Source organism: Bombina bombina, chromosome 2, assembly GCF_027579735.1.
Source record: "Bombina bombina isolate aBomBom1 chromosome 2, aBomBom1.pri, whole genome shotgun sequence".
In the NCBI taxonomy this organism is placed as follows: domain Eukaryota; kingdom Metazoa; phylum Chordata; class Amphibia; order Anura; family Bombinatoridae; genus Bombina; species Bombina bombina.
This window is the reverse complement of record NC_069500.1, coordinates 701,176,308-701,199,997: the sequence shown is the minus strand read 5'-3', so window position 1 is coordinate 701,199,997 and position 23,690 is coordinate 701,176,308. Positions and strand designations below refer to the sequence as shown.

General features: G+C 37.8%; 1 protein-coding gene across 2 annotated transcripts in view; it reads left to right on the top strand.

The window, feature by feature from the left end:
• The window catches only part of HSDL2 (hydroxysteroid dehydrogenase like 2), a 223,188-nt gene that overhangs the window by 3,931 nt on the left and 195,567 nt on the right, over positions 1–23,690 (top strand). For both annotated transcript variants that reach the window (XM_053702684.1, XM_053702685.1), the window contains exon 4: positions 11,801–11,899. In XM_053702684.1, coding sequence (XP_053558659.1) covers positions 11,801–11,899 — 99 coding nt within the window. The remainder of the gene's footprint in view (positions 1–11,800; positions 11,900–23,690) is intronic.

Genomic DNA, 23,690 nt, shown 5'->3' with positions numbered 1-23,690 from the left:
TAAGTTTCCCTTATCTATCTTTCCTGCAGAGGACAATTCGGGACAGCTGTAAAACAGGCAATGATTGTGCAGACAAGACTGTGTGGAACATAGGATTATTAAAGGGATTATTTAACAAATGCCACACAGCCTTGTTTGCACAGTCTTTTTATTGACTGTTTTTATCTGTTCCTAATTGTCCTCAGTGGGAAAAAGAGATAAGGGGAAACTTAAGTTTAAAAATGGCAGCACCCATTACTTTATATAACCTCTGTGGAATTTAGAAAACCAACAATTTTCTGAGTTAAATTACAGGAAAGGGATGCAAAATAAACAGTGAAAATATATTGCAAAGTTAATAATTAAACAGTTTATATTACAATATAAACTGTTTAATGTCCCTTTAAACTGCTGGGTACAACTACAGTTTTCTGGTTATTACTGACCATGCTAATGGTTTCTTATTTACCTGCAGTTCTCTTTAAAGCTGTTCTTATTTTAAGCCATTACCGAAGCCAGTTGTTGGTCTGCATCTTTTATACTGGCCCTGCCATCTTATACATATTGTTGTCCCTGTGATGGGAGCAGTGAGGTTTTGGGTAGGCAACATTTTCTCTTTCTATAGTAATCTACCTGGTAATGAAACTTTAGTTTAGTTTTAAAAAGATTATTATCTAGGACTCCTAAACAAACAAAACGGTTAAAGCAATGTCTATTTTTTTTTTCTGTAAGATATTAAATGGCCAGTCTAATACAGAGAATGATGTGCTATAATTCGTTAGGGTATATCATTTTTGAATTTCTGAGTCTAACCACATTATGAGGTTACAAACCGTGTAAGCTAAAAGGACATGAAAGTCAAAATTTAAACTTTCATGGTTCAAATAGAGAATGCAATTTTAATATACTTTTTCATTTACTTATCTTTCTCTTCATTGGCTCACCAGACCTGTTCAGCTAGATCTCAAAAGTGCATTACTGTGTGTGTGTATGTATGTATGTATGTATATGTGTGTGTGTATATATGTGTGTGTATATATATATATATATATATTACACACTTCACTGTATTTCCCTATCTTCACAATTTTCTTTTTTTGCCTTTGCCTGGGGAGTTCATGGAGGGGCTCCCTGACAATCCTCTGGCATCCACCCCAAGTGAATTTCAGGGAATGGGGTTTACCAGGGGACTTCACCCCCCCTTGAACCCCCCAGGCGGAGGCAAAAAAGATAGTGAAGATGGGGGAATTACAGTACAGCATAAAAATGTCTAACAACCAGCAATTGGAATGCCGTGACGCGGTGGAGTGCATGCACAGTGAGTGAATTTGTGGTCAGCCAGCTGGTTCCACATCACCAAAAGTGGTGTGATTGGCTGATCTGTCAGAACAATGGCATAGGAAAGGGGCTTCCCCAAACGGTTTCAATTGTCTAAAATGTCTGTGTCCTGTAGCATTAAAGGGACAGTATACTTTAAAATAGTTTTTCCCTTACATTTTTTACCAGCTTTTTTTAGGTTTATTTGTGTAGATGAATGAGCTGATTTTGTGTTTTGAAGCCACAACCTAATAAAATGGGTTGAGATTGTAGGTATACTCAGATCTCATTACTTTATCACATTATGTACATAGACCTGCTTTATCTTATATCTGTCCAAAAACCAATCACCAATACTTGTAGAGAACAATGGAAAATTAACATTTAATTACCTTGTCGCTTCGATAACCCACTGGGAGTGTAATTTCTTCTGCTGACTGTGTTAACACAGCTTGGCCTTGAGGCCAAAAACTTTCAGGATGGGCAGGGAAACCACAGGCTAAATAAACAATTTCAAATGCCAATATAAGGGCAATGGAAATACTTGTAAACAATTTAATATACTCCAGCAGGTAAAGTGGATCTTTGGGAACAAATTAAAGGGGAGAACATTTTTAAATAAACTGTTGTCTCTCCTCCACCCACTTTACAGTAGGCATTATGGTAGAAATAGGTAGGAGTAAATTAGAGCATGCAAAATTAAGCAACTTTCTATCTGAATCATGAAAGTTTATTTTTGACCAGACTTTCCCTTTAAGGTAATAATTAATTTTCTCATTACGATTAAGTGCAGCTGAAAAGTTGATCAAATATAATTGATTAACCCGTTAAACTGGTGATAAATCACCTCCTCAATAATTTCCTAATTATCTGTGTATTTCTAATGGTATGTAACTAAATCAGTAAAATAACCTGTAAAGTTATTAATGAAACCTTTATCTAAAAAAAACATGATTTCATTTGATTCTGACTAATGATTTTAATTGTGATTAAAATGTATTTGATTTAAAATATTTTCCACTATGGACAGTGCAACATGTAAAGCTTTTCAGTGTGACCCATTGTACTGCCAATATTTGTCTATAGAGATTTCATGACTTTGGGCTCAATTTCATGCACCTGTTTGCAATGGATGTGGTTGAAACACCTGAACTCAATAATTAGTTTGGGTTGTCTGTAAAGTGTATTAAGAGCATTTTTCCTTTTGCACTTTTATATCCCTTTAAAGGGACAGTATGCACTCATTTTCATATAACTGCATGTAATAGACACTACTATAAAGAATAAGATGCACAGATACTGATATAAAACTTTAAAAATTTACTTACAAGCTCTCAGTTTAGCTCTGTTGAAAAGGTAGCTGGAAAAGCCACTGCAAGTGGGAAATAAGATACTCCCCCCCTCCCCCTTCTTTTGCATATGAAAAGACCCTTTACACAAACAGGAGCAAGCTGGAGTAGGTAGCTGACGGTATTCTCATAAAACGTTGGGGCTTGGTTGGGAGTTTGAAAATCAGAGCAATGTTATTTAAAAAAAACTTTATGGGCTATATACTGTAAATAGATCTACAAAACATTTATGCAAAGAAAAAAATAGTGTTTAATGTCCCTTTAACTGAGTTTAAACCCTTAACAACAGCCAACATACCCTCTGTGATTGCTGCCACTTTTACTCTGTGGGGTTAACCCCTTAAGGACCACAGCACTTTTCAATTTTCTGACCTTTTGGGACCAAGGCTATTTTTAGATTTCTGCTGTGTTTGTGTTTAGCTGTAAATTTCCCCTTACTCATTTACTGTACCCACACCAGTGAGGTCAGAGGCAAGTGAGGCACTGCAAGCATAATGATGCTGAATGTGGGGCAAGCATACCTAAGAAGGGTTAATGAATTACTTAGGTGCATTCATTTTTTATAAGAAATACTAGCGAGTCCTTAACCCTTCATATACCAGTTTTTCATTAACATTTAATAAAAAATGAATTAATTTGCTAATAATTATTATGTATGCACATCAGTTACGCAGGGTGCTCTGCTGCTCTCAGTATCCTTCTGACAGTGATTTGCCCACTCCAGCAGGACCCCTCACTCATTAGCTTGGTCAACAATGGTGTGTATTCACTTTATCCTGCACTCTGTAACCTCATCACCAGCAATTTGTTTACTCTCTTAAGGACTTAATCTGATGGGACCTTGCATCTTGCTCTCATTGCTTGCTCAACTCTTGTGCAAGCCTTACACATACATTTTTTCAATTGACAGCATCTTTTTTTTTTTTTATATTTTGTGAACACTGTGCATCTGTTCTTCTGGAAAAATAATCATAGTACCCTGAAATTCCTTATCAGTCTTGACAATTCTTCCTCCTACATCTCTGCATATCAGTTGATGGTTTAAATACATGGGTGACTTTAGAAATAGCAGGTGCACCCCACTACATACATAGCCAATGATACATTGCAGAGACCGAATGTCTTAATTATGCCCCTGTAAGTGATTAGCTTATTGAAGTCAGGGTTCTGGTTCATGGAAATTGAACTTAGGTTGGTAGGAGGATTTAATGGATCACTATACAGTATTGGTTTGGTTGACAGCTCCTTGCATCTGAATGAATTGTCTGCAGAGGTTGCAATGTCTCTCTAAATTAAACAACTTGTTTTACATTGTCTTTAAAAAGTGTGTGTGCATAAATATATACTGTATGTCTGTGTCTCTATGCAGTCAGTCAGAGACTCAGAGTCAATAGTGGTCAGAGTGACAAGTCAAAAGTCAAGAGCCCCTACCCGGCCTAGGCCACCTCCTCCTACCGGTATAACTTTACTTAAGTCTGTCTGACTTACTAGTAGCTGTGTCGGGTCGTTGTCCACTCCTCAGTCAGGGCCACAGTGACAGTCAGTCAGTACCACCCACTGCTCGCTGCTAATTATAATAATTATTAACCGGATTGGTCCTCATCATGTGATCATCTGATTCAGAATCAGATGATCACATGATGAGTACCGGTCCGGTTAATAATTCTGCTAAGCTCTCTCTACAATAACGGTCGGTCAGTCAGAGACTCAGAGTCAATAGTGGACCATCAGAGTGACAAGTCAAGAGCCCCTATCTGGCCTAGGCCACCTCCTCCTACCGGTATAACTTTACTTAAGTCTTCTTACTTGTAGCTGTGTCGGGTCGTCGTCCGCTCCTCAGTCAGGGGTAGGGCAGCAGCTGATCACCAATCCGGGTCCTCCTCTGTCGCTCGCTTAATTTTGATGGCTGCTCTCACTTGCTCAGTGACTCAGTCCCAACAGGCAGGAGTGTCTTAGAAAGAAGAAGAGAAGAGGCGCCAAATAGTGTGTACCTTTTGCTACAAGAGGCCAAAACCCCATATAAATCTTAATTACAAGATTTTCAGCACTTGAGAAGTGCCACAAGAGTCTACAAGAGGCCAAAACCCCATATAAATCTTACTTACAAGATTTTCAGCACTTGAGAAGTGCCACAAGAGAGGCAGGAGTGTCTGTCTGTCACTGTTGTTCCCGCCAGACTGGTCCTCGCTTTGCACATGCGCAGTGCAGCAGGGAGTCAAACAACTCTGATCAGTGTGTTCTCCTGGTGCTGTCACTCACCAGGAGAAAATACATGACCGGCGTTGATTGGCTCCCAGGAAAATACGAGGCCTGATTAGAGATGCCTTTTTAATAGTTTTTTCAGCTGCGCTGCAGCTACAAATCTCCACCGGGTGGCGCAGCAGAGTGGCTAGTCATAAAAATCTATGGAAAATATTGCGCAATAGAGAGAAAGAAGAACCCACTGCCTCTATTGTGCAATGTTATACAGTTGGAAATTTTGAGAATTTTTTTTTTTTTAATTAAAATTATATTTAGCAGGTGCAGCAGTGCCTCACCTGCCTCCTATGAGTGCTCACACATATTATATACAGTTTTTCTTGTCATTAAACAGACTTTCTAAAGATACCATTATTTTCATCATATCTTATAATTTACTGTAATTTTTTTTTAAATATGATGGAAAAAAATGTAAAAAACCCCACACTTTTTCTAACTTTGACCCCCAAAATCTGTAACTAATCTACAACCACCAAAAAACACCCATGCTAAATAGTTTCTAAATTTTGTCCTGAGTTTAGAAATACACAATGTTTACATGTTCTTTGCTTTTTTTTTTTTTTTTTGCAAGTTATAGGGCAATAAGTACAAGTAGCACTTTGCTATTTCCAAACCAGTTTTTTTTTCAAAATTAGTGCTAGTTACATTGGAACACTGATATCTGTCAGGAATCCCTAGAAGACAACCCAAAGTATTTATGTAGGCCCATTTTGGTATATTTCATGCCACCATTTCACCGCCAAATGCGATTAAATAAAAAATAAAAAAGCTTTCACTTTTTCACAAACTTTAGGTTTTTCACTGAAATTATTTACAAACAGCTTGTGCAATTATGGCACAAATGGTTGTAAATGCTTCTCTAGGTTTCGCCTTTGTTCAGAAATAGCAGACTTATATGGCTTTGGCATTGCTTTTTGGTAATTAGAAGGCCGCTAAATGCAGCTGCGCACCACACGTGTATTATGCCCAGCAGTGAAGGGGTTAATTAGGGAGCTTGCAGGGTTAATTTTAGCTTTAGGGTAGAGATCAGCCTCCCACCTGACAAATCACACCCCCTGATCCCTCCCAAACAGCTCTTTCCTTCCCCACCCCACAATTGTCCCCGCCATCTTAAGCACTGGCAGAAAGTCTGCCAGTACTAAAATAAGTTTTTTTTTTTTTTTTGTTTTTTTTTTAAAAACAAACAAAAAAACCCCCACCTTTTGCTGTGTAGGATCCCCCCCTTTGCCCCCAATCAATCTAATCCCCCCCCCCCCCCCCTATCAGCTCTCTAACCCTCCCCCTCTACCTTATTGTGCGCCATCTTGGGTACTGGCAGCTGTCTGCCAGTACACAGTTTGCCATGAAAGTTTTTTGAGTTTTTGTGTGCAAATTTTTCTGTAGTGTAGCTGCCCCCCTCAATAACAAACCCCCCACCCCTCCCAGATCCCTTAGATGAAAATTCTCTCCCACTTTATTTTACAACAATTGTGCCATACTGTAGAGTTCCCTCGTAGCGTCCCTGACCGTGATCCCGCCTCCCTGCAATGGCTCCCACCCACCAACGAACGTGGTCTTCGATGTCCAATGCAGAGAGGGCAACAGAGTGTCTCTCTCTGCATCGGATGGCTAATTTTTTTTTTTTTATTGCAGGATGCCTCAATATCGAGGAATCACTGCAATAACTTGAAAGCGGTTGGAAGCGATCAGGATCGCTTCCACCGCTTGGAAACACTAACGACATACAGGGTACCTCCTTGGTCGTTAACGGCCTTTGTTTGTAGGACGTACCTTGTACGTCATTGGTCATTAAGGGGTTAAATAGCGTGGGTCTCGTTGACAGACTCTGAATGCCTCAGGGAGTGATGCATGTAGTAATGGCACAGTCTTGCACTATTGCAGGGCTCAAAGCCTCTTAGACAGATGCCGTACATGGTACGTCTGTCGTTAAGGGGTTAATCCCTTTGCACTGGTTATTACTTGGTTATATGCAAGCAACATGGAACTATTTATATTATTTCTTTCATATAGGTGGCGAGAGTTCACAAGCTGTTACGTTCATTCCTACCAGGAGGAGGTAAAGTTTTCCAAACCTCAAAAGCCTATAATAACCCTCCCACCTCACTCATACCTAAGTTTTTACTTTGCCTCTGTTAGAGGTGGTTGCCATAGTTCACACACTTTGAATTAATTTTGAATCGCACGTCAAACTTCACCCAGCCTTCACCCAACATCACCGGATGCTCACACACTAGCGCACCCTTTTTTCAGATAGTGTTTTGAAATTGCGCACCCTGAGTTACTGCTTATCTAGGATGCATTTGCTTAGCACTTTAACGTCCTTGCACTGCTACATAAAGGGGGCATAATGTTTCCTTTCCTCTGGCGGGTCAGTCTCCGTCTCAGAGAATTACAGCTCATTCTATTAGATCAGTTGCCACATCTCAGGCTTTTAAGAAGAGGCTTCCGTTAATCAAATTTGCCAAGCAGCCACTTGGTCTTCTCTGCATATCGTTTACAAAATGTTACCGTTTTGATGTTTTTGCATCGTCAGAAGCAGCCATTTTTTTTAGAAAGGTTCTTCCGACAGTTATCTCAGTTTGATAACTGTTTTTATTTTAATTCCCTCTTTATTGTTACTGAAGGACTTCCACATCTTGGGTATTATATCCCATACATAACAGCTCGTGGACTTTCACCACCTATATGAAACAAAACTTAATTTATATCTTACTTGATAAATGTATTTATTTCTTAGTGGCAAGAGTCCACAAGGCCACACCCATTTGGAGTTTTTATTTTATTTATGCACATCTATCTTCCCCCCCCCCTTCTCATTTTGGCTTTTACTCCTAACCCCTCACTACTTGGCTATACGTCAATCTAAGGTATAAGTAAGGTGGGAGGGGTTGTTTTTGGCTTTTGAGGTTTGGGAAACTTTGCCTCTTTCTGGTAGGAATGTATAACCCATACGTAACAGCTTGTGGACTCTCACCATCTATATGAAGCAAAACTTAATTTATATCTTACCTGATAAATTTATTTATTTGATATTGGCGAGAGCCAACAAGGTCACACCCGTTTGGGGTAGTTTTTTTGTTTAAGCACATACTATTATTTTTTTTTTCTCTCCTTATTTTGGCTTTTACTTCTTCTGCCACCTCACTATTTGGCTATACATCAAACTAAGATATGAATGAGGTGGGAGGGGTTGTTATAGGTTTTTGAGGTTTGGGAAACTTTGCCTCCTCCTGGCACAAATGTATATCCCATCAGCAACAGCTTGTGGACTCTCGCCACCATGAAAGAAATGAATTTATCAGGTAAGAAATAAATAGTTTTTTATGTCCCTGTGAACTAGAGTAGATGTAAGAAGGTGTCACAGTTAACATTTACACGTTTTGCAACGCGTCTTACACAGATCTCAGAGAAACACTTTTTATCAGTGAATCTTTAAGAAAATCTGAATGTCCAAAAACACTTTGCTGTGTAAAAATAATGTGTTAATAGATGTTGTATTAAAGGTGTTTTTCCTCTTTTAGAGAATATATATTTGTAAAAACGTATTCCAGAGCACCCCATGATGTGACGATTGTCATATGTAGCCCTCTGTTGTCTTGAGTTCAGATTCTTGAGCGAAGTTGTCTCTGCATTGGAGTAGCGTGCTGAGAGGGTTTGTGCATGAGAAACCAGTTTTCCCAGAGGAAGGACAAGTGACACAGCATCTATTAACACGTTTGTTTCACAGTGAAGCAAAGGGTTGTTACACTTCTGCATTCCTATTAGGGTTTTATACTTTTATTGTATTTTACTAGCTAATATTAAGGAATAATGTTATTCTGTAATTATTTGTAATTTTATGCTGTTAACCTCCAAAAAAAATATCTCTCTTGTTGTCTTGATCAGAGGACACAATCATATTTTTTTTTTTTTTTTGTGTTCCTGATTTTTGTCTCCGAATACAGGATCAGAACCACATAAACGTGCTGTTTGAGATGCAGCAATGGAAAATTAGCGTTCAAAGAAAATAAAATAGGGTCACTTTGCTGTGTTATGTTTGAAGGGATATAAAACCCAAACTTTTTTCTTTTGTGATTCAGACATTTTTAACATTTTTCCAATTTACTTCTATTATCAAATTAGGTTTTACTTCTATTATCAAATTAGCTTTGTTCCCATGATAATCTGCATTGAAGAGATACCTAGGTGGGCATCTGTGCACTACATGGCAAGAAATAGTGCTGCTATCTTGTGCTCTTGCATATGGATAACATTATTTCAAAACTGCTGCCGTATAGTGCTCCAGACATGAGCTGGAGTTCTATGATCCTAAAACATCTGTGAAATGCTCTGACGTAGTTAGATAATGCTATCCATAATATTGCGCATGAGCTAACGGAGAGGATCTTTACTGCCTGCATTTTTTAATATTTTTTTTTAAAGATCTTTTCAGTTAGATTTCCCTACCCACGATAATGTGCATGAGTCAACTGTCATCAACTGTGTGTATATGTGTGTGTGTGTATATATATGTATATATATATATGTATATATATATATATATATATATATATGTATGTATGAAAATATATATATATATATATATATATATATATATATATATATATATATATATATATATATATATATATATATATATATATATATATATATATACATACATTTAGGGCTGCATGATCACGGATGCGGTTTTAAACAGCGATTAATCGCTGCGGTTTTAAAACCACGAGAGTACGCAATTTAAAAAAAAATAAATATATATATAAATCTTCAGATCGTCATGAAAATGGAGGCGGAGATGGAGGATGAGAGGTGGACCAGTGTGCAGCCGTGGGCAGACCTGAGAATGCCAGCGGAACGGCCATTTTGGAAGAGATTGAAGAGTGTGTTAGTCATCTGGGAGTGTTGTTGCAGTGGGACAGCTCAAAGTTGTGGGCAATAAAGTGAATATTGTAAAAAAACTTTAAAGTGCCTTACTGATTTTTTTTTTTTTTTTTTTTAAACTTCTGTGACGCTTAACATTGAGTTTGATTACATATTACAATATATTTTATTTATAAATGTTCATTAAGGGTTGCTTGTAGGATGTATTGTGAAGTGAATTGTAGAATATAATGTTACCAAAATATATATAAATATCTACTACGTACTGCTCTATCTCTATCATCTATCTAGTAGATAGATGATAGAGGATGAATGATATATAGAGTTGCTTACTAGATAGATGATAAATGTAATATTATATTTATTTAATATATCATTTAGTTGAGTCAAGTGTAGATTCCCAGAAGATAGATCATCAATCAGCAGTAGTAGTACACAGTGGTGCAATGCACAACAAGGTTTTTTATTTTTATATTTTTTCTCAAATTATAAGTGTTAATTTTTATGCTCCAAGAGTGTTTTGGACATTGAGAAACATGTACAGTGAGATTCTGTAGTGTTAAAATAAACGTTTCTACTATGTAACCACAGCACAGGTAGCTAATTTTATTTGAACTATTTTGTGGTTTGTATTTTTATGCTCTAAGAGTGTATTGGACATTGAGAAACATGTACAGTAAGATTCTGTAGTGTTAAATAAATGTTTTATTGAAAAATTAAGGGGTTATCAATCGCGTTTTTTTTTTTTTTTTAAATTGTGACCCCCCCCTATATCGCCCAGCCCTAATAAAAAATAATAATTAATATATATATCTATCTATCTATATCGCCAAAGTACTGTGTATGCACTCTCACCGTCAGTCCACAACCGCCAGGGTGCTATGGGAAATAGTAGATAGATGCAAGAATTAAGCACTCTCTGGTCTTCAGCCGTCTGTGGTACAACAAAATTTATTATTAGTGTGACGTTTCGGGACACAAAAACAGTCCCTTCCTCTGACAAACAACAGTGCAAAATGACAAACTTTTAAAGGTACATAAAACCCTCCCCCCCGTCTCAGCCAATCACGGCTGTCCACGTGTCAAGACAGAAAAAACAAAGCTCCTGATAGGTCAGCGTAGTGTTAAACTAAGAGTACATACCAATACTGTGATAAGCACTCAATAAGCAAAAATACACGTGGACAGCCGTGATTGGCTGAGACGGGGGGAGGGTTTTATGTACCTTTAAAAGTTTGTCATTTTGCACTGTTGTTTGTCAGAGGAAGGGACTGTTTTTGTGTCCCGAAACGTCACACTAATAATACATTTTGTTGTACCACAGACGGCTGAAGACCAGAGAGTGCTTAATTTTTGTATGTATGTGTATATGTGTGTATATATATATATATATATATATATATATATATATATATATATATATATATGTGTGTGTGTATATATATATATATTAGTCATTCCAAGAGCCCAACGGTTAATCCTGAAAGAGGTGAGAAAGAACCTAAGGGTAACGGCAAACAACCCTCGGAAAACTACAAAATGGATAACACTCTTACAAAACTGCTGTCTTATAGTGCTTCATACACGTGCACACTTTTAATTTTACATCCCTGCTTTTCAACAAAAGATATCCAGAAACAAAATTTTTTGATTTTTTTTTTAATTGCATGTTCTTTCTTAATGAAGATCTAGTGGTAGCCCATTTACACATTTTGAATTGTAATACACATACCACTGATTTAACAACAAGCACAATTTAAAAAAGCAGTAATATTATTTGTCACCAAATAGAAAAACAACAGGTTTACGCACCATTGCAATGTTTTTGTAGTCCTTTTCCAGTTGTATTCCAGGTTAAACATCAGATGTAGTAACAAAATCATGTAAATAATAACAAACAGCCCATGTGTTGGATACATTTTTCATAATCAACAATGTTGTGTTATATATATTTTGCATGTATGAATTTTACTATATATTTTTTATTAACTGTTTGCTTTTCTTTACATTAGTTGAAGCAGCTGGGGGAAAAGCTTTACCCTGCATTGTAGATGTAAGAGATGAGGACCAAATCAGTGAAGCTGTGAAGAAAGCTGTGAATACATTCGGAGGTATGGCATGATATGGACAATACAGCTTTACAACCTAACGGTTTAGTATGTTTAGACTCTCAGACGTGCTCTAAAAGCATGTCCTTGACATACGGAATAGAAAGATTACATATTTTGGCTAATAAGTACTTGATCCCAAGTGGATCAGCCAAAATAGGAAATATACTGATTTGCCCACTTTAAAAGTCACCAGTTTTATATATACATTTTTGCTAGAGATCTGTTTGCTGACAATCATACATTTATATAACACTTTAATCCAACACTAATATATACAAAAGGCAAATTACCTCTGGAAACCAGCATTTACTGCTTACAGGAAACCTACATATATCATTCTTCATTACCCTAAAGCAGGGCAAGCCTGGTTCTAAGCCTGGCAACATATTCTTTTGTAGCCCAAAATGGTGAGGATTTTTTAAAAAACAATAAAAAGAAAAAATCTCTTGTGGCTAGTAAAAAGAAAAATTAGCATATGAATGGCACGGTTTATAACACTTTTTTTTTTTTTTGCATGCCCAATATTTTGCATGCCCAATGGAGGTGGAACACCCATGCTGTAGGCTATTATAGAACTATATTTCAAAATAAATGAAGAATGAATACACATTATGCATTTTTATATTTCAAATACACACAATGTTCCATAACAATACACAGTCTACAGCCATATTGTTTTTAAACATGGCTGATCAGGAATCTCAAGTGTTAGATGAAAATAATGCATTTTTTAAAGGCAGGGTTGTAACAGATCACCTACATTGATGGCATACTTTAAAGGGACAGTCTAGACCCAATACATACTTTTGATTACTTCTTGTTACATTCCAGAGAAGCATCCTGCAACTGGCCCCACATCTTTAAGCTTTTAAGAAGTACATTAAACATTTTAAATATTCATCCTTTGTTAGGAGCTAAAAATGGCTACCAAGCTCCACCCACCTATTGTGTGTGTATATTTGGTATGTTAATAATCACGATTGACTCTTGAGTAAGTTTTACTACTCGCACACGCTGATTTGTGAATGTGCAATTTGAAATAGCTAACTGAAAAATAAGTAAAAGAAATGTATACAATACGGATAGCTACTTCCCTCTGTACAGAACTGCTGCCTTCCAACAGTCTCTCTCAAGGCTGTAAAATCGATGTGTATGGCAAATAGAGACGCTGGTTTTTAGAGGTCTTCAAAGGATTCCTTTCTGTGTTTCACGATCCTCCCAAAAGGGTTGTGTCTGTATCTGTGTTCAAAGAATATCACATTGGCGTAGAGTTTCTATACACCTTGGTACATAAGTGCAGTATACTCACAGAGTAATATCAGACAAACGTCTCCACAGGTGGTTTCACAACAACGGTCAGGAAAGAATAAATCTGAATCTTTGAATGAAAAATATAGTTGTTAATTTGGCTCAACGCGTTTCAAAGGCTTTACCGTCTTTTTCAAGAGCTATTAAAAACAGTATGGCTTACAAAAAGTCATATACAATGCTGCGTCGCAGGCGGCCTTAAAAACACAATCATGGGCGGTATCTGATACCTCAGATATACACACAATTTTAAAACATATAAAAAATATAAGAATTGATTAAAAAGTTAGCGCATATTTAACAAGTAAAATAACATTATTTCAAAGATAGACAATGTGAACCAAACCTGAACCAATCTGTTTCTTAGTTCCCTTTTGAGTTGTCATCTGTGTATGAGTTCTCAAACAGGTCCGTTTCTGTGTGTCATAGTCACATGATGTTATTCATCCAGTAGTTTAAACGGATAGTTGTTAGTCCAAAAAATATATTTAAAAGAGTCCCGTATTGAACTAGAGCATTAAAACCCTCACCAGAAGAAAAAGATACATTAGTTAGGTTATTGTATATAAAAAGTCTTTTTAAATGGATACAATAGTGTTTTTTAATATTGCTAATTTCTGTGAAACATTTTGCATGACTTAATCAGCAGACAAGTTCTTCAATGGGCAAAATTATATTGACTGTCCTTTTTATATACTCTCCTTCTAACCATCACGGAATTTAATTTTTATTTTGTTTGGCAAACAAAAATACAAATATTCACATTTAGGTATAACTATCAAATATAAAAGTTATTATATATGTTATCATATTTGTATAGAAGAGTTACTATTTCATATGTATTGTCTTATCTTATATGTTGATGTATATTTAGTTTCACAAAACTTGTTAACAAGTATTTCTCACAATTATGAAAATTTGACAATGGACATACTAGTCTATGGTAGAATATGACTATCAAATTTTATACGGAAAATACAAAAATTAAGCATTACATATATTTCTCTTGTAAGGTGTATCCAGTCCACGGATCATCCATTACTTGTGGGCAGGGCCGCCATCAGGGGGTGACAGGGGTGACTAATGTCAGGGGCCCAATGGGCTAGGGGGGCCCAATGGGCTAGGGGGGCCCCATGAGGCAAGAACTAAAAAAAAAATTTTTTTTTTTTTTTTTTTTTTACATTTTGACAGCCGCCAGTGGGTACTACAGCAGAGTGCTAATTGAGCATGGGAAATGTTATTACAAGGAGTAAAGTATTAGCATTTAAGAGGATTTCTGAGTGTGCACTAAACCACTATGCACAGTGTGAGACAGACTTGGCACTTTGTTTGTAGAGTGTGTGTCTGAGTCAGATGGCTGATTACTTTCATTTGCAGAGGAATTAGGAATTACTTAGCAAATGTTTTTTTATTTCTTTGTGCAATTTAAGATTGTAACTTCAGTGTGGTAGTAGTTGTATGGTGGGGCCAGGGGTCCATAAAAACACATTTTTTTAGCAGCAGTGTATTTATGATTATTTGACAATTCTGTAGAAATTCTATATTTAAAACCATGCAGAAATGTTTCCTCCTCAATACACAAATTATATATATTACATTACAGTTTACTGCCCCTTTATGCAAGGACTTTCCAGGTACAAGGAGGCATTTTATCTAAGATTTTTACATCTGCATAACATGTTATACTATCAGACTAAGATTGCTCAGTGTTGGAAATGAGACAGGTTAACTTAAAACTGTTCAGTTTACTCTACAGCTGACTTAATTTTGAAATGCATACCAACAAGCTTAAATCCTGCATTTAACCAGATCTAATGGTATGAGTACCACAGCTTATGGTTCCACCAAGACCATATAGAGTACAGCATTTTCAAAATCCACAAGTACAGCTGACAGATGGGAACATTTGTACACTATATTTGAAGTGGTGCTCTTGGTTGGGGAAAATATCAAACAAACATATGTCAACCTTTTAAAAGTACTTTTCTTCATCTAGCCATCTACCCAGATCATTAATGTACAATTTTGAATTCACAGAATTGCTCATTTACAAATATGATTCTTTAAAATGTGATCTCTTAATTTCTGCATTTTTTTTTATCATGCATGTCAAACACTGTTGATTTAGGGGATGCAAGGTGCATAAATGTTTCCTCCTGTGAGTGTTTCTGTGGGTGTCTGTGTTTATGTCTTTGTGCTTTGGTTTGTGTCTCTATGAGTGTGTATGTATTTTTTTTCTGTTGGTATCTCTGTGAGAGTGGGTGTGTATGTCTTTGTGCATTTTCTGTAGATGTCTGTGAGGGTGTGTGCATATGTCTTTGAGCTTTTTCTATGGGTGTCTCTGTGAGGGTGGGCGTGTGTTTGTCTTTGTGTATTTTCTCTGGATGCCTCTGTGAGGGTGGGTGTGTATGTCTGTGTTTTCTGTGGATGTCTCTGTGAGGGTGTGTATTTTCTGTGGGTGTCTCTGTGAGGGTGTGTGTATGTTTTTGTGTGTTTTCTGTGGATGTCTCAGTGAGGGTGTGTATGTATGTCTTTCTGTGTTTTCTGTGGGTGTCTCTGTGTGTGTGTGTATGTCTTTGTGTGTTTTCTGAGGTGTTGGTGTTTCCTTGGGTGTATGTGCAAGTTTGTGTGTGTGTGTGTGTGTCCATTGTCTGTTCCTTTTTAGGACATTTTGACCTTACTACTGATTATTCACATCTTTCTACAGACTTTGAGACTAATGAGACCTTTCCGGAAGTCACCTAATCCTCCATATAACTTTTAAATTATTGTTTAGGCAGTTCAGGGCCCTTCCTTTCAGCCACTGCATGCTGTTGTCATCATTTAGTTGGCATCTTCCTTTACAAAAAGATAATCAGAACTCCATATTTTGTTTTCTAATTCTCCTTTTTTTACAAAACTGTAATTTACCTCATTACTTGTCAGGTCAATGTAAACAAGTGCTAAGTGTCTGTTTGGGTGTCTGTGTCTGAGTTTCTTTGCGTGTTTGCTAGAGTGTCTATATGTGAATCCTTATGTGTGAGTGTGTGTGTGTGTTTCAGTGTATGTTACTACCTTTACAACATTTGCAAGTTTAAATAGACACTTAAGAATAAAGTACATATACGTTTTAGTCACTTGGTCAAAAATTGCACATGTCAAAGGAGGGGGGGGGGGCCCCTGATCAATGGTTAAGTCAGGGGCCCCAAAATTTCTAGTGGCAGCCCTGCTTGTGGGATATTCTCATTCCCAACAGGAAGTTGCAAGAGGACACCCACAGCAGAGCTCCTCTCCTAACTTTCATAGCCAGTCATTCTCTTGCAACTCTCAACAAGCAAGGACGTTGTAGGAGAGAGTGGTTAAATATAGCTAGTTTATTTTCTTCAATCAAAAGTTTGTTATTTTTAAATAGTACCGGAGTTGTGCTATTTTATCTCAGGCAGTAAATAGAAGAAGAATCTGCCTGAGGTTTCTATGATCTTAGCAGGTTGTAACTAAGATCCATTGCTATTCTCACATATGTCTGAGTGGATTACACAGATGAGGTAACTTCAGCGAGAGAATGGCGTGCAGTTTATTCTGCTATCAGGTATGTGCAGTTATAATTTTTTCTAGAGATGGAAAACACTAGAAAATGCTGCTGATACCGGATTAATGTAAGTTAAGTCTGAATACAGTGATTTAATAACGACTGGTATCATGCTTACTCCCAGGGGTAATACCCTTATGATATTTACAATATAAAATGTTTGCTGGCATGTTTAATTGTTTTTATATATGCTTTGGTGATAAAACTTTATTGGGGCCTAGTTTTTTTCCACATGGCTGGCTTAAATTTTGACTAGAAACAATTTCCACTGTTGTAGTATAAAAGTTACAGTTGGTGCAGTTAAAATTACAAACTGTGACATCCAGCTTCCCTCAAAGGCCCTCTGAATGCTATAGGACATCTCTAAAGGGCCCAAAGGCTTTCCAAAGTCGTTTATTGGGGAAGGTAGGGCCACAGCTTGCTGTGGCAGTTGATTGTGACTGTTAAAAAACGTCTATTTCGTTTTTTTGATCCGTTTTTTGAACTAAGGGGTTAATCATCCATTTGCAAGTGGGTGCAATGCTCTGTTAGCCTATTATCCACACTGTAAAAATTTGTTTCTCTTAAAGGCACAGTACCTTTTTATATTTGCTTGGTAACTTGATTTAAAGTGTTTTCCAAGCTTGCTTGTCTCATTGCTAGTCTGTGTAAACATGTCTGACATAGAAGAAACTCCTTGTTTATTATGTTTAAAAGCCATGGTGGAACCCCCTCTTAGAATGTGTACCAAATGTACTGATTTCATTTTATGCAATAAAGATCATTTTCTTTAAAAAATGTATCACCAGAGGAATCTGACGAGGGTGAAGTTATGCCGACTAACTTTCCCCACGTGTCAGATCCTTTGACTCCCGCTTAAGGGACTCACGCTCAAATGGCGCCAAGTACATCTAGGGCGCCCATAGCGTTTACTTTACAAGACATGGCGGCAGTCATGGATAATACACTGTCAGCGGTATTAGTCAGACTACCTGAACTTAGAGGTAAGCGAGATAGCTCTGGGGTGAGACAAAATGCAGAGCATACTGACGCTTTAAGAACCATGTCTGATACTGCCTCACAATATGCAGAAGCTGAGGAAAGAGAGCTTCAGTCAGTGGGTGATGTTAATGACTCAGGAAAGATACCTGATTCTAATATTTCTACATTTAAATTTAAGCTTGAACACCTCCGCGTGTTGCTTAGGGAGGTTTTAGCTGCTCTGAATAACTGTGATACCATTGCAGTGCCAGAGAAATTGTGTAGACTGGATAAATACTTTGCAGTGCCGGTGTGTACTGATGTTTTTCCAAATACCTAAAAGGTTTACAGAAATTATTAATAAGGAATGGGATAGACCAGGTGTGCCGTTCTCTTCCCCTCCTATTTTTAGAAAAATGTTTCCAATAGACGCCACCACATGGTACTTATGGCAGACAGTCCCTAAGGTGGAGGGAGCAGTTTCTACTCTAGTAAAGCGTACTACTATCCCTGTCGAGGACAGTTGTGCTTTTTTTTTTTTTTAGATCCAATGGATAAAAAATTAGAGGTTACCTTAAGAAAATATTTATTCAACAAGGTTTTATCCTACAGCCCCTTGCATGCATTGCCCCTGTCACTGCTGCTGCGGCGTACTGGTTTGAGTCTCTGGAAGAGGCTTTACAGGTAGCGACTCCATTGGATGACATACTTGGCAAACTTAGAGCACTTAAGCTAGCCAATTCTTTTATTCTGATGCCATTGTTCATTTGACTAAACTAACGGCTAAGAATTCTGGTTTTGCTATACAGGCGCGCAGAGCTTAGATCATGGTCAGCTGACGTGACTTCAAAATCTAAGCTACTTAACATTCCCTTCAAGGGGCAGACCCTATTCGGGCCTGGTTGAAGGAGATTGTTGCTGATATCACTGGAGGAAAAGGTTATGCCCTTCCTCAGGACAGGTCCAAATCTAGGGCCAAACAGTCTAATTTTCGTGCCTTTCAAAACTTCAAGGCAGGTGCTGCATCAACTTCCTCTAATAATAAACAAGAGGGAACTTTTGCTCAATCCAAGAAGGTCTGGCGACCAAACCTGACATGGAAAAAAGGTAAGCAGGTAAAAAAGCCTGCTGCTGCCTCTAAGACAGCATGAAGGAACGGCCCCCTATCCGGGAACGGATCTAGTAGGGGGCAGACTTTCACTCTTTGCCCAGGCGTGGGCAAGAGATGTTCAGGATCCCTGGGCGTTGGAAATTATATCCCAGGGATATCTTCTGGACTTCAAAGCTTCCCCCCCAAAAGGGAGATTTCACCTTTCACAATTATCTGCACACCAGATAAAGAGAGAGGCATTCTTACACTGTGTACGAGTCCTCCTAGTTATGGGAGTGATCCATCCAGTTCCAAAGGAGGAACAGGGACAGGGTTTTTACTCAAATCTGTTTGTGGTTCCCAAAAAAGAGGGAACCTTCAGACCAATTTTGGATCTAAAGATCTTAAACAAATTCCTCAAAGTTCCGTCGTTCAAGATGGAAACTATTCGTACCATCCTACCTATGATCCAGGAGGGTCAATATATGACTACAGTGGATCTAAAGGATGCTTATCTTCACATTCCGATACACAAAGATCATCATCGGTTTCTCAGGTTTGCCTTTTAAGACAGGCATTACCAGTTGTAGCTCTTCCCTTGGGATTAGCTACAGCCCCAAGAATCTTTACAAAGGTTCTAGGGTCACTTATGGCGGTCCTAAGGCCGCGGGGCATAGCAGTAGCCCCTTATTTAGACGACATCCTGATACAGGCGTCAAACTTCCAAATTGCCAAGTCTCATACGGACGTAGTACTGGCATTTCTGTAGTCACATGGGTGGAAAGTGAACGAGGAAAAGAGTTCTCTATCCCCACTCACAAGAGTTTCCTTTCTAAGGACTCTGATAGATTCTGTAGAAATGAAAATTCACCTGACGGAGTCCAGGTTATCAAAGCTTCTAAATTCCTGCCGGGTTCTTCATTCCATTTCGCGCACTTCAGTGGTTCAGTGTATGGAAGTAATCGGCTTAATGGTAGCGGCAATGGACATAGTGCCGTTTGCACCCTTACATCTCAGACCGCTGCAACTATGCATGCTCAGTCAGTGGAGCGGGGATTACACAGATTTGTCCCCTCAACTGAATCTGGACCAAGAGACCAGGGATTCTCTTCTCTGGTGGCTATCTCGGGTTCATCTGTCCAAAGGTATGACCTTTCGCAGGCCAGATTGGACAATTGTTATGACACATGCCAGCCTTCTAGGTTGGGGTGCAGTCTGGAACTCCCTGAAGGCTCAGGGATCGTGGACTCAGGAGGAGTCTCTCCTTCCATTAAATATTCTGGAACTAAGAGCGATATTCAAGGTTCTTCAGGCTTGGCCTCAGTTAGCAACTCTGAGGTACATCAGATTTCAGTCGGACAACATCACGACTGTAGCTTACATCAACCATCAAGGGGGAACGAGAAGTTCCCTAGAGATGTTAGAAGTTTAAAAAATAATTCGCTGGGCAGAGATTCACTCTTGCCACCTATCAGCTATACATATCCCAGGTGTAGAGCACTGGGAGGCGGATTTTCTAAGTCGTCAGACTTTTCATCCGGGAGAGTGGGAACTCGATCCGGAGGCATTTGCACAACTGATTCATCGTTGGGGCAAACCAGAACTGGATCTCATGGCGTCTTGCCAGAACGCCAAGCTTCCGTGTTACGGATCCAGGTCCAGGGATCCCAAGGCGACACTGATAGATGCTCTAGCAGCGCCCTGGTCTTTCAACCTGGCTTATGTGTTTCCACCGTTTCCTTTTCTCCAAGAAGGTTTGGAAAAAGGATTGTCAGCTAGTTAAGCGTCTGGCAGATGTTCCAGACGTTCAGGCATTTTGTCAGGCTTTAATTAGAATCAAGCCTGTGTTTAAACCTGTTGCTCCACCATGGAGCTTAAACTTGGTTCTTAAGGTTCTTTAAGGACTTTCGTTTGAACCTCTTCATTCCATAGATATCAAGCTTTTATCTTGGAAAGTTCTTTTTTGGTAGCTATTTCCTCGGCTCGTAGAGTCTCTGAGCTATCTGCCTTACAATGTGATTCTCCTTATCTGATTTTTCATACGGATAAGGTAGTCCTGCGTACCAAACCTGGGTTCTTGCCTAAGGTGGTATCTAACAAGAATATCAATCAAGAGATTGTTGTTCCATCCTTGTGTTACACAATTTGGACGTGGTCCGTGCTTTAAAGTTTTACTTACAAGCTACTAAAGATTTTCGTCAAACATCTGCTTTGTTTGTTGTCTACTCTGGACAGAGGAGAGGTCAAAAGGCTTCGGCAACCTCTTTTTATTTTTGACTAAGAAGCTTAATCCGCTTAGCCTATGAGACTGCTGGACAGCAACCTCCTGAAAGGATTACAGCTCATTCCACTAGAGCTGTGGCTTCCACTTGGGCCTTTAAAAATGAGGCTTCTTTTGATCAGATTTGCAAGGCGACGACTTGGTCTTCGCTTCATATTTTTACAAATTTGATACTTTTGCTTCTTCGGAGGCTATATTTGGGAGAGAGGTTTTACGGGCAGTGGTTCCTGCCTTGTCCCTCCCTTCATCCATGTACTTTAGCTTTGGTATTGGTATCCCACAAGTAATGGATGATCCGTGGACTGGATACACCTTACAAGAGAAAACACAATTTATGCTTACCTGATAAATTTATTTCTCTTGTGGTGTATCCAGTCCACGGCCCGCCCTGTCATTTTAAGGCAGGTCATTTTTAAATTTAGACTACAGTAACCACTGCACCCTATGGTTCCTCCTTTCTCGGCTTGTTTTCGGTCAAATGACTGGCTATGACAGTTAGGGGAGGAGCTATATTACAGCTCTGCTCTGGGTGTCCTCTTGCAACTTCCTGTTGGGAATGAGAATATCCCACAAGTAATGGATGATCCGTGGACTGGATACACCACAAGAGAAATAAATTTATTAGGTAAGCATAAATTTGTGTTTTTTTTATCTTATCTTTTATGTCAATGTGTCTGTTATTTTACGAAGCACTTTTAACCTCGCTAGCAAGCATTTCATATAATATTAAAATTGTATATATAGCGAGACGTGTATAGTGCATTTTATCTTATCTTTAAATCTAAATTTTAGACAAAAGCAGCAATTTTTGTATCCTTATTCAGGCCCCACTGTGCATAAGTTGTAAGTGTATGTATCCATTTGAGTTCTCTTTGATCTAACTCTTTAGATATTTGACCCCCTCTCCAATGCACCGTAACTTTCTCTATTCCCAGCCACAGAAAATTTTCTTTCTTAAAAAGTTGTTGTTGCAATGAACTGGTATACCATGATCTTCATGTTCTTTATCTATTTTGTTAGTGTTCTAATATTAGAATATATTCTAAGATAAAACTTATGCACAGTGGGGCCTGAATAAGGATACAAAAATAGCTTCTTTTGTCTAAAATTAAGATTTAAAGATAAGAGAAAATGCACTATACATATCTCGCTATATATACAATTTTAATATTATATGAAATGCTTGCTAGCGAGGTTAAAAGTGCTTCGTAAAATAAGACACATTGACAGAAAAGATAAGCATTACATATATTTTTTATCTTAATTTTTATTTTCCGTATAAAATTTGATAGTCATATTCTACCATAGACTAGTATGTCCATTGTCGAAATTTCATAATTGTGAGAAATACTTGTTAACAAGTTTTGTGAAACTAAATATACATCAACATATAAGATAAGACAATACATATGAAATAACTCTTCTATACAAATATGATAAGATAACAACATGTATAATAACTCTTTTATATTTGATAGAGTCACACCTAAATGTGTTTATTTTTGTTTGCCAAATAAAAAATAAAATAAAAATTAAATTCCGTGATGGTTAGAAGGAGAGTATATAAAAAGGACAGTCAATATAATTTTGCCCATTGAAGAACTTGTCTGCTGATTAAGTCATGCAAAATGTTTCACAGAAATTAGCAATATTAAAAAACACTATTGTATCCATTTAAAAAGACTTTTTATATACAATAACCTAACTAATGTATCTTTTTCTTCTGGTGAGGGTTTTAATGCTCTAGTTCAATACGGGACTCTTTTAAATATATTTTTTGGACTAACAACTATCCGTTTAAACTACTGGATGAATAACATCATGTGACTATGACACACAGAAACGGACCTGTTTGGGGATTCATACACAGATGACAACTCGAAAGGGAACTAAGAAACAGATTGGTTCAGGATTGGTTCACATTGTCTATCTTTGAAATAATGTTATTTTACTTGTTACATATGCGCTAACTTTTTAATTAATTCTTAAATTTTTATATGTTTTAAAATTGCGTGTAAATCTGACTTTAACCAATGAGGTATCAGATACCACCCATGATTGTGTATTTAAGGCTGCCTGCAATGCGGCATTGTATATGACTTTTTGTAAGCCATACTGTTTTTAATAGCTCTTGAAAAATACGGTAAAGCCGTTGAAACGCGTTGAGCCAAATAAACAACTATATTTCTCATTCAAAGATTCAGCTTTATTATTTCCTGACCATTGTTGTGAAAACACCTGCGGAGCCGTTTGTCTGATATTACTCTGTGAGTATACTGCACTTATGTACCAAGGTATATAGAAACACTACGCCAATGTGATATTCTTTGAACACAGATACAGACACAACCCTTTTGGGAGGATCGTGAAACACAGAAAGGAATCCTTTGAAGACCTCTAAGAACCAGCGCCTCTATTTGCCATACACTAACTGAAAAATAAACTGCTAAAATGTCATACAAGAAGAAAGCTGTGGGCGGAGCTTGGCAACCATTTTTGGCTGCTAACAAACGATTATTTAAAAGTTTCACGTTTTCTTTCCTTCTTACTGTCATTTTTCCACTGCATATTTCTTCTTGCCACC